The sequence below is a fragment of the Ipomoea triloba genome, chromosome 12 (genome assembly GCF_003576645.1).
Source record: "Ipomoea triloba cultivar NCNSP0323 chromosome 12, ASM357664v1".
Classification (NCBI taxonomy): Eukaryota; Viridiplantae; Streptophyta; class Magnoliopsida; order Solanales; family Convolvulaceae; genus Ipomoea; species Ipomoea triloba.
The window spans coordinates 22,546,050-22,556,973 of NC_044927.1; the positions used below are offsets into that span (position 1 = coordinate 22,546,050).

At 36.3% G+C, this 10,924-nt stretch overlaps 2 protein-coding genes across 5 annotated transcripts; one reads left to right on the forward strand and one right to left on the reverse strand.

The window, feature by feature from the left end:
* Positions 1–3,967: 3,967 nt before the first annotated feature.
* LOC115997874 (SNW/SKI-interacting protein A) lies at positions 3,968–6,952 on the forward strand. Of its 4 annotated transcripts, XM_031237294.1 has the most exons (3): positions 3,992–4,110; positions 4,272–4,297; positions 4,875–6,952. In XM_031237294.1, the coding sequence occupies exon 3, from the start codon at positions 4,908–4,910 to the stop codon at positions 6,699–6,701; it is 1,794 nt and encodes a 597-aa protein (XP_031093154.1). In that variant the 5' UTR covers positions 3,992–4,110; positions 4,272–4,297; positions 4,875–4,907; the 3' UTR covers positions 6,702–6,952. The 4 variants fall into 4 exon arrangements, with proteins under 4 accessions (XP_031093153.1, XP_031093155.1, XP_031093154.1 ...); XM_031237293.1 differs by lacking the exon at positions 4,272–4,297 and having other exon boundaries at positions 3,968–4,110; XM_031237295.1 differs by lacking the exon at positions 4,272–4,297 and having other exon boundaries at positions 3,984–4,100.
* Positions 6,953–7,050: 98 nt separating this feature from the next.
* On the reverse strand, positions 7,051–10,160 carry LOC115997875 (protein phosphatase 1 regulatory inhibitor subunit PPP1R7 homolog). Its single transcript, XM_031237296.1, has 6 exons — positions 9,775–10,160; positions 8,755–8,985; positions 8,411–8,557; positions 8,180–8,322; positions 7,980–8,094; positions 7,051–7,439 (listed from the first exon to the last, which is right to left on the reverse strand). Exons 1-6 carry the CDS (start codon positions 10,066–10,068, stop codon positions 7,359–7,361), a joined length of 1,011 nt encoding a protein of 336 aa, XP_031093156.1. The 5' UTR covers positions 10,069–10,160; the 3' UTR covers positions 7,051–7,358.
* Between the last annotated feature and the right edge of the window lie 764 nt (positions 10,161–10,924).

Consider the following 10,924-nt stretch of genomic DNA (forward strand, 5'->3'; position numbering starts at 1 on the left):
TATATATATATATATATATATATATATATATATATATATATATATATATATATATATATATAGATGGTATGTACATCAATATGTATATACATATTGTGGATCAACATTTATCCCTTTCGTACTGAATATAAATATGTATATATATATATTCTTTTAGTACTAGCTTGGTGCAAATGTATTGCCTGATATATATATATATATATGGTAGGATTCCAATGAGAACACTTGTTTAGCTAAGATCGTGAGATCAAATCTTGTGCAATGTAATATTTTTTAATGGTCTAAATTGATTCACACACTTCGTTCGCACACATTTAAATGAGCATTTGTATTAGTTAGTTATACGTCAATTCAAATGGATTAAATTACATTTAAGGTAAAAAACAAGTTTGAAAGGATAAATTAAACTTGCTTTATTATTGTAATAATGTAATGAGCTTGTAGCTATGAATTAGTCATAGTTTAAAGAAATTAAAAATTTATAAATATTTAAGAGTTATTTTCAAGAATGGTCATTTAACTATTGACATTTATCAATTTTTGCTATCGATTTTTCAATTGAATCATAAATGGTCACTTGACTATTGACTTTTATCAATTTTTCATCTTAAACTTTCAATTTGACCATAAATGGTTTCTTAACTATTAATTTTGTTTCAAATTTGACCCTCCAGTAAAATATCTATTTTATAAATATTAAAATTTAATAGTAATAATGTAAAAATAGTTATGAATATTTAATAATGTGGGGCGACTATCCTAGTTATTGTATTTATGGACAAATGAAGGCTCAAGTAAGGTTATTGCCTATATATAGGCCCATATGTTTCCTTGTAATATGTACACATTGAAAGAGATATGAAATACTCTCCCTTCTCTCCATACCCTCTCTGCTATTCTTCTCTGTTCTCTAATCCTCTTTAATGATTGCTTGCAATTCCTTTGATTTCATAACACGTTATCAGCACCATGAGAGCCTTGTTGTCAGCACGACCCGGACTGCATGTTTCCTTTCCCTCCAGCGACGCAGCAGATCCGGCGAGGTAACGAGGCGTAAGCAGCTCCTCTCCGGCGGACGATCAAGAACTGGAATTATTGGGTTGAAATTAAAGGTGACAAAATGGCCCGTGGAAGCTTTAAAAAAACAAGGGGAATAAAGAAAAAGAGAAAAAGACAAAAAGAAAAAGACAAGTGGGAAAAAGTTGGAATCAATTCCAATCGGAACCATTGAAGAAGCTATGAATGATGAGACCACTCGTGCCTATTTCAACTCAGCTCAAGCTTTAGCTTCATCAGCTCCGATTTTATATTTTGACAATATTACACCATAAATGGATATTATTTCATAGTGACAGCTTCATCACTATGGAATAATATCCATTTTGTGGTGTAATTAATATTGTCAAAATATAAAATTGGCGCTGATAAAGCTAAAGCTTGAGCTGAGTTGAAATAGTCATGAGTGGTCTCATCATTCATAGCTTCTCATATGGTTCCATGGTTTCGAATGGAACACGCGTGGAACAATTCTAGTAAAGTCTACGTGTGGAACCTCTGCGTAGCGGCATCATTAAGAGCATTTCGGAAATTGACGAATGTTGAGGACTATTTAAAGCAACCCCCAATTTTTGAGAGGGGGATCCTGATCCTAATAAATAGATTTACTTTTCCTTAGGGAAATTCCCCTACTCCTTAGTTCTAGATCCATTAGATAGGGGAATAGATTAGAGGTAGATTGGTTTTGAAAGATAGAAGAATGAAGTGTAATGGTGCTAGCTCCTAGATTGGTAAAACTCTATTTGATCTTTACAATCTCTCTAGTTTTAATTGCATTCTTCATTTGGGTTCTTAATTGCTTTATGATTTTCAATTGTTTAGATTCTTGCAATGGTTAGCTAGTTTAGATTTTGGGGATTGGATGTTCCAATCTAGCTTTTGTGTTTGAATTGATGTAATTCTTCCATTGATTCCAGACATGTTGATTTAGGGTTCTAAAATCTTGTGTGGTTGATGTATAGCTTGATTTGCTTCTATTTCCGGCCGGGATAGATAGTAGAGTTAGGGGAACTTAGGGAAGTATGGATTGCGTGATAGCGGGTCTATATGAGTCCTAATCGGCCACATCTCCATCCTTATTCCGGAAGGACGAGGCTCGAGAGGAGTAGTAGACCAAGTGTTAGATAGAATGCCCCATCAGCCATAACCATGGTCCACGGTATAATTTGCGCTATTAAACCCATCCACCGTCTCACATCATTTCCTCACATCTCTCTCACCATTTCCTCTTCTCACCATCGGATCGACGCCGCAAACAGCCACCACCTTATTAATGTTATGTGCTTTCATCAAATGATACAGCAGCAAATCTGAATTATCCATTGAGTGTTTGATGATAGTTTCTTTACAGATGAAAGCATGGCTAAAGCACATAACATTAATAGTGCAAAGATCGAACAAAACCATGAACTCATCATTAACTATAATACGTACTTCTGGTGGCATTTCACCTGCAGGTGCAGTTTCAGTTCAAATTCTTTAGTCATTGCTTAACTCTAATATTCATACTGTTTTCGGAAGATTTATGCACTTGAAGAAATCTGCATTTTATTTTACGAGTAATATTAGTAAAAATTGTTTTTTTTTTTTTTTGTTAAATTGAAGGGTTATTTAATTAAGTCACAAATTCCTCTAAGATTTTTGTATCATTAACTTTAGTCATCATTGTGAATTTACTATTAAGTGCATGTCCTCATTGACTGATTGATTAATGATTAACATTATTCCCCTGCAAGGTTTTAGTTACCCAAGAGAACATTATTCCCCTGCAAAATCCATAAATTTGAATACACGAATTGAAGGGAAAAAAAAACTCCATGTGGTTATAAGAAATTCAACATCTCTTTCTTGAAATTAAATTGCATAACTCCATAAGATTTTGATTTCAAAAAAAAAAACAAAAAACAAAAAAGAAAAACAAAACAAAATTCCACAAGCACATATACTTTGTTACTTGACTTAAAAACATGCTAGGTGTGTTGGACATCTTCACAAAAATCATTGAGAAATTTTGATTGTTTATGAGTTAGGGTTCTTGCAATTCAAATGCTTGATGAAGATGGCGGACATTTAAGAGAAGAGAGAATGAAGTTGGAGAGTAATTTACAAATATAACCCCATGAAAACAATTATTAACAATGTTTCTAATTATATAAAATCAGGGACTAAATATGGTATATTATAGACAATTGAATGACTAAGTTTGTCCAAATCAATTGACAATGGTCAAATTTTCAAAAGTAAAACAATTGAAGGGCTAAAAGCGCCGTTTTTTATTTTATTATCTAAATATATCATAAAAGAAAAATATCGATGTGCATCACATGGGTGCAATTATTTGCTCGAATTCAATCAAAGATAACATCAAAAAATATAAGTGATCCAACCGATTTCATCAATTGCACTATATAATATTTGTTGTTATAATTTATATTTGTATATCGATCTAAATATTCTTAAAATATTATAACAAATTCATTCCGTACAACGCATGCGTTGATATACTAGCAATTACAAAAAAAAAAAAAAGAAAAAAAAGAAGTCATTGGTTTTTTGAGTATTATTGACTCTATTACAATCTAGTATATCATCTCCAACCTCCTCCCATGTAAAGTGCAACCGAGTGCCACTAGACCGTAAGGTCTTTGGCAAAAGAAATCATTGTTGATCATCCTAGAGGAACAAATGAGATTATTCCATATTTTGTATGAGAAGCATTGGACCCATATAATCCTTACACACACACACATTATTATTATTATTATTATTATTATTATATTTTTTTTGAAGATTATTATTATTATTTCTGTTATTGGGCTACAGATTTTGGACCGGAAACAAGCTGTGTCGCGGGATGTTTTGAAAGCCCAGCCCATATCCGAAAATCCCAAAAGTCCTAAAATCGAATTATTGCAAGCCGCCACTACAAACAAATCGCAATAAATCCTGCGACCAAACAATCCCTCCGCAAATAGCTTTCCCCATCCTGCTCGGAGAAGACAACTAGCCGTACGCTCTTATTAGCCCAGATCAGATCAGATCAGATCAGATCAGGTCTGTCTTATGCTCATATAAACTCTCTCCAAATATCTATAATTTCGTTTTTATTCTTCGTGTTGTTTTTTTTTTCTGCTTAGATTTAGAGTTGCGTTTCGTGGCCTAGGGTTTTGTCCTTTCAATCAACTGGGTTAATATAATGGTTTTACATTTTCCAGGGCTCAATTCTGGGTTTATAGTTCAGGTATTTGTGAAAGCTTTTGGTATTTCCTATGTTATGGATGGTATGCTTTTGATTTTTAGTTTTCCAGTTATATCAGTGCATTTTAGGACGATTAGGTACAAACGTTTTGGTTATTTTATGGCGTATAAAAGGGAATTGGAGCTGCAGAATATGGAATTCAAGTTGTTTTCCTAACTTAAGCTACTTTCCTTTCGTATTGTAATTTAGGGAGGTGATTTTGAACAGATCTTGAAGGAATACTCGGTCTGTATCCGCAAGTTTTAGGCCGAACACCTATGTTATAACTTATAAATACCCCCTCTGAGGGTGTAAACGGCTTAGGCAATTTATTCTGAATCTGTTGCTTTAGGTTCTCTTTTGTGTTCTTGTTACTTGTCCTTTTTACTGAGTTAGGTAACTTTAATGACCCAATCTTTGTAAAAAGATGATTCATTAAAGATTACTTGTTATATCAATCCTGCGTTTGGCTCTTGAATTTTCTAGGTATTTGATCAATTTTGTTAGTTTGATCATATTAAGTTTCTGATATTGTGTGTGTGTGTGTGTGTGTGTGTTTTTTTTTTTTTTTTTTTTTTAGGATTTGGTGCTGCTTAAAGTCTTTGCCTCCAACATGGCTACTCTGAGGGACCTTCTACCCGCAGTGAAGTCAAGTAGTGCTGCGCATTATGACCACACAAATGATCCATGGTTTAAGAACAGGTATAGTGGTGCTGAGGAAGAGAAAACTGCAGTTATCAAAGCAAACCCAGTGCCCCCTTATATGAAAAGGGCTGGATTTAGGCCATCTAAGCTTGAGGATTTTGGGGATGGAGGTGCATTCCCTGAAATTCATTATGCACAGTATCCTCTTGATATGGGGAGAAAGAAGGACTGGAAACCTGCTAACAAGACATTACCTGTTACTGTTGATGAGCATGGTGATGTGAGATATGATGCAATTGTGAAGCAGAATGAAAATTCAAAGAAAATTGTGTATTCTCAGCATAAAGACCTTATTCCCAAGGTTGTGAAAGATGAAAACGATGAAGAGATGGACAGTGATGAGATGCAGAAGTTAATTGAGGACACCACCATGGAGACGAAAGCAGCCCTTGAGAAGATTGTGAATGTGAGGTTGAGTGCTGCACAGCCCAAAAATGTTCCCACACAATCTTCAGACTCTAAGTTTATTAAATACAAGCCATCACAACAATCAGCAGCTTTTAACTCAGGTGCAAAGGAGAGGATCATTAGGATGGTGGAAATGCCTGTGGACCCTTTGGAGCCACCAAAGTTCAAACACAAAAGGGTACCAAAGGCTTCTGGCTCTCCTCCTGTGCCTGTTATGCATTCTCCTCCTCGTCCCGTGACTGTGAAGGACCAACAAGACTGGAAGATTCCTCCTTGTATTTCCAACTGGAAGAATCCAAAAGGTTATACAATTCCACTTGACAAGCGTCTTGCTGCTGATGGTAGGGGACTTCAGGAGGTCCAGATCAATGACAATTTTGCAAAATTGTCAGAGGCTTTATATGTTGCTGAACAGAAGGCTAGAGAAGCAGTTGCTATGCGGTCAAAGGTGCAGAAGGAGATGATGATGAAGGAGAAAGAAAGAAAGGAAATGGAACTTCGTGAATTGGCCCGAAAGGCGAGATCTGAAAGAACAGGTGTTGCGCATACAGGTGCTGCTCCCGCACCTTCTGAAAGGGGTACTGTGAATGATGACATGAATGCGGATTATGACCATGTCCGGGATGTACCAAAAGAGAGCAGAGAGGAAAGGGATGAGAAATCACAGAGAGACAAGATTCGTGAAGAGAGGCGTCGGGAAAGGGAGAGGGAGCGAAGGTTGGAGGCTAAAGATGCTGCAATGGGCAAGAAGAGTAAGATTACAAGGGACAGGGACCGCGATGTTAGTGAGAAAATGGCCCTTGGTATGGCCTCAACCGGTGGCACAAGAGGAGAGGTCATGTATGATCAGAGGCTATTTAACCAGGAGAAGGGGATGGAATCCGGATTTGCCACTGATGATGCATATAATATTTATGACAAGGGTCTCTTTACTGCCCAACCTACGCTCTCTACTCTCTACAGACCAAAGAAAGATGCCGATGCTGAGATGTATGGTGGTGCAGATGAGCAACTGGATAAGATTATGAAAACAGACCGGTTTAAACCCGACAAGGGATTTGCTGGAGCCTCTGAGAGGGCTGGTCCTAGAGATAGGCCTGTAGAGTTTGAGAAGGAGGCTGAGGAGGCAGATCCATTTGGGTTAGACCAGTTCTTAACTGAGGTCAAGAAGGGTAAAAAAGCCATGGACAAAGTAGGCAGCGGAGGTACCATGAAGGCCAGTGCCGGCTCCACTCGAGATGGCTATGAAGGAGGATCAAGTAGATCAAGGATTAACTTTGAGAGGGGGCGTTAAGATGTATCTTTGCAAGAGTCTATGCTCACTCAGTCATGAAGAATTCGACACTCCAAAACTCCAAATTGTCTTTTTATGTTCCTTGTGTGGTTTTACAGAGTTCTTAGACTCAAAACTATTGATACGATTTGGTTTCTTTGTTTTGATGCTATTCTGTTTTTCTGTACCATATTAAATTGCCTAATAGGCACTCTTTTCAATCATGATAAGAACCAGTAAACTTGGAGCCATTCTTACTAGTTACTAGTTCATGTTTCAAAGTCTTCATTCTTGCGAGCATATCTTTTAGAAGTTACTCCAAGCTGTTGATAGTTCACAATCACAATTTGGAAGAGTGTATATATAGATATATAGCTGGAACCAATAGCACAACTTAAAGAATAAGAACTTCCTTTAATAAGTGACTTGACAATTTATGCAAAGGGGAATGTCAATGCTTGTTAGTTTTTGAGTGTGCAAAATGAAAAATTATGACCAATGGCTCCAAATAAAAACTCTCTTGCACAGAGACCTAAAACCAACGATGCAGCTGGATCACACACCATTGATGGGGGAGTTCAGCATTTCATCTGCTGCAGATTGTACCCATAAATTAGAATTGATAATGATCCTTTGGGTTTGGAATCGCTACAGAAAGGCTTGAGACAAGATGACTCTCTATGCAAATAGTTCTGAATCCACTTGTTGAATATTGGGGAAAATTTGTCTCAAAGTACTGATGTAGTTTGGAGAATTTGCCTGCAGAATAACATACTATCAGAAATTGCACACCACTTACAGGGAGAATATAAAGAAGAAAAAGTGAATTACGTGGGGAAATGAGTAATTTAAACATTCAAGACTTCAAAATGTTTTCTAGCTATGACATGTTAGGTGATTTCCACAATTATGAATGCTATGATATACCTCTAAATTACACAGATGTGCATCCATTCTTTAAGTTCCAAATACATGGAATGTAATATTTCTATTGCACCGATAATAATGGGTAAATAGCATTGTTCCTAAAATCATCCTACTCACAAGATTATGGTGTGAAGTTGTTCTTCAGAAAGTGAAGATCATTAAAAAGGTCTAAACTAACAAGAATGCTGTGTGATCTATCATGAAGCAAAAAAGTTCGAGAATCTTACACACCACTGACACCAGAAAAACCAACAGGTAAACATAGGTAAAAGAATGGTCAAAGAAGAACAGCACAAAAAGATCTCACTCAGAAATCACAATGCAGTTCAGAAAATGGGTTAGAGTAGAAATAGGTGTTATATGTATACATACACATGGGTTACGCTCAAGATATATGGTAGTCAGTTTCTGTCGTGAACCAGCAACAACCTCGGCTATATCTTCCACTGATGATATATTGTTATCATTAAGCCAGAGATCTTCTAATCTGTAATGAAAGAGAAGACGCAAGATGATCAGAATGAAACTATCTAAACATGCTTAAACTTGGATGGCTGAAGTAGTTATCATACTTTGTCAAGTTTGCAATGCTACTAATTGCGGTAAGCTTGTTTGCTGATACATCCAGGACTCGAAGGTTTACCAAGGTTGATAAGCCTTCCATTTTCTCAATACCATTATGGCTCAGATATAGTTCTTCAAGAGCAACACATTCCTGCAAAATCAGGAAACAGCTGAAGAAACTGTATTGACAAATTATGAAAAGCTTTCCCCCCATACTTGAAATTACTAATGGCTAATACCTCCAGTCCTTTCATTGAAGTCAAACGGTTGCTCTGGATGCTAATCTTCTTAATGCATTTCAATCCACATAAATTGATAGCTCGAATACGATTGCGTCCAAGCCAAAGCTCTTGTAGATTTGTTAAAGTTTGCAGATTCTCCATTACCTAATCAAAAGAATACTTAAAATTATGTCTTTTTCCCCAGTAAACCATACAGAAACGCATCTTCATGAAGACGTTGGGTGTTTTGGTTCATCACACATTGAATAAATAAATTGCCCGTGGCCATTGCCATGATTGACTTTGTAATTATAACATAAAGTGATTGACTTTGTAATTATAACATAAAGTGTGAAACAAACCCGTAGTTTGTTTGACCCAAGTTCAAGAATCTGCAGCCCGTGAAAGTGTTCGATCTCTTCCATCTTTGCAATTTGATTATTAGAGACATAGAGCTCCTTCAATGTACTGGAGACCTTGGACAATCCGCTAGGTGATGTAATTTCGTTGAACGAAACATCAAATACCAGAAGTTTCTTAAATATGCTAACATCCGGAATTTTCTTCAGCTGATTATCCCTGAGCACTAGTTCCTGGAAGAGACAATCCCAACTACATTACTAAAGATCATGGTTGCAGTAGGCGCTAGGCGCTAGTCGGGCGGTAGACTAGCGCCTAGCGCCTAAGCGGTCTAGGCGGCGACCTATAAAAACAAAAAATTAATTCATGTGTGTGGGTGTATGTCATATATTATATTATATATATATCTCTTATTTATATAAATAAATAAATTTAAATATATATAAATATAATAATAAAATTAACAAAGCCGACTCGCTCGAGTTAACTCCGCTAATTCTGTCGAGTTGGGCGAGTTAACTCTGCCAAATTCAGCCCAGTCGGCTGAGTTAGACGCTAGGCGGCCTCCTAGGCGACCGGCCACTTAGGCGCACGCCTAAGGAGCAATTCGCGCTCGCCTAGGGAGCAATTTGCCTCGGTCTAGGAGTGCCTAGCGCCTAGGCGGGGATTTTTGCAACAGTGCTAAAGATAATGTTAGAAAGCCCTGGCAAATTCAAAGGATCATTCTTTCATTCTGTGCCCCATACCTTAAATAGATATGCATTAACAGGATAACTATGGTTTTACTTAGAGCTTCCTCATTGCTGATTCGCTGTTATATGCAACTAAACACTATAATAATCCCAATTTCTTTTATCTTAAAATTAAAACTTAAAGATCCTTCAGAGTTAATTTATATTCGTAACAATTTAATCAATTCTAACAAAGCACAGAAAGGGGATAAATTTATAAGATTTTAACTGAAAACACCAGAAATCAAATAATACGCAGAAGCAATTTATAAGACACTAGGTTTTGAGTACCTCGAGTTGGGAAATAATGTGCCACGACGAAAGAGGCTCGAGGGCGGCGTCGGTAATGAGGTTCTGGCGAAGAGAGAACTTCTTGAGATTGGAGAGGTGGGAAATACGGGGGTCTAACGCCGACAAACGGTTGGCCGTCAAGTCGAGCTCGGAGAGAGACGAGGGGAGCTCCACGGAATCGAGATCATGGAGCTGGAAGCTGGTGAGATCCAGAACGGTTGGCGAAGACGATGATGATGCTTCGCCGTTATCGGGCGTTGAATCGTGAGTGGAGGTTGCCGGAGATGGGTCCATCGGAGAGTTTCTGTAACTGCAACGAAAACTCAGAATCGCAAGGGAAAGTTTGCGTTTGTTACGTTGGGTTGTCAATACCTCACCTGGGTAACGACAATTACTTTTCTTAACCTTATTTATTCACTCTTTCAAAAAAAAAAACCTTATTTATTCACTTTTTTTTTTTTTAGTTAATTCTATTTTTGGTCCTAGATTTATAAACCTCATTCCACTTTTAATTTATTATTTTCAAAATATCTTATTTTAGTCCTATTATTATTGTGGCGTGATCATTTTTGGTCATTTATCAACAAAATCTTTAAAATTCTCATAAATGAAAGAGTATTTCGGTCTTCAAATATGAATTTTTTTTTAAAAAATCAAAATAAAAATATAGCGGACCAACTTACTTTTTAAAAGAAAAGATCAAAATGCCCTTGTATTTAATGTCATTTTAACGACTTTGTTGAAGGAAGACCAAAAATGATCATGCCACAATAATACTAGGACTAAATGTAGATGTTTTAATAAAATTAAAAAAAAAAAACTAAAAGTGGACTACCACCTATAAATCTAGAACCAAAAATATTGTATTCTTTTTTGGGTGAAATATCGAAGCGTGGTGTATGGAGTGAACTTTATTATTGTGTAATAACTTATAAATTATGCAAAAATAATAAATAATAATATGAAAATTTTATGCTACGGGCTCATACTTAACCAAGCGGCAAGAATCGTTTGATGCGATTATATTAACGAGGGTTAGAGGTTTTTTTTTTTTTTGGTTGTTGAATGAGCCACTACACAAAAAATGTAAACTACATTAAGGAAGATCTTATGCAATGAGTTCGATTAAAATTATATTGACAAAAATAGA

Coding starts and splice junctions, on each gene's coding strand:
- LOC115997874 (XM_031237292.1), top strand. CDS start 4,253: ATGGTTTTACATTTTCCAGGGCTCAATTCTGGGTTTATAGTTCAG. Junction 4,298..4,874: donor ATTCTGGGTTTATAGTTCAG/GTATTTGTGAAA, acceptor TTTTTTTTTTAG/GATTTGGTGCTGCTTAAAGT.
- LOC115997875 (XM_031237296.1), bottom strand. CDS start 10,068: ATGGACCCATCTCCGGCAACCTCCACTCACGATTCAACGCCCGATAAC. Junction 8,986..9,774: donor ACATTATTTCCCAACTCGAG/GTACTCAAAACC, acceptor TGTCTCTTCCAG/GAACTAGTGCTCAGGGATAA. Junction 8,558..8,754: donor TTGGGTCAAACAAACTACGG/GTTTGTTTCACA, acceptor TCTTTTGATTAG/GTAATGGAGAATCTGCAAAC.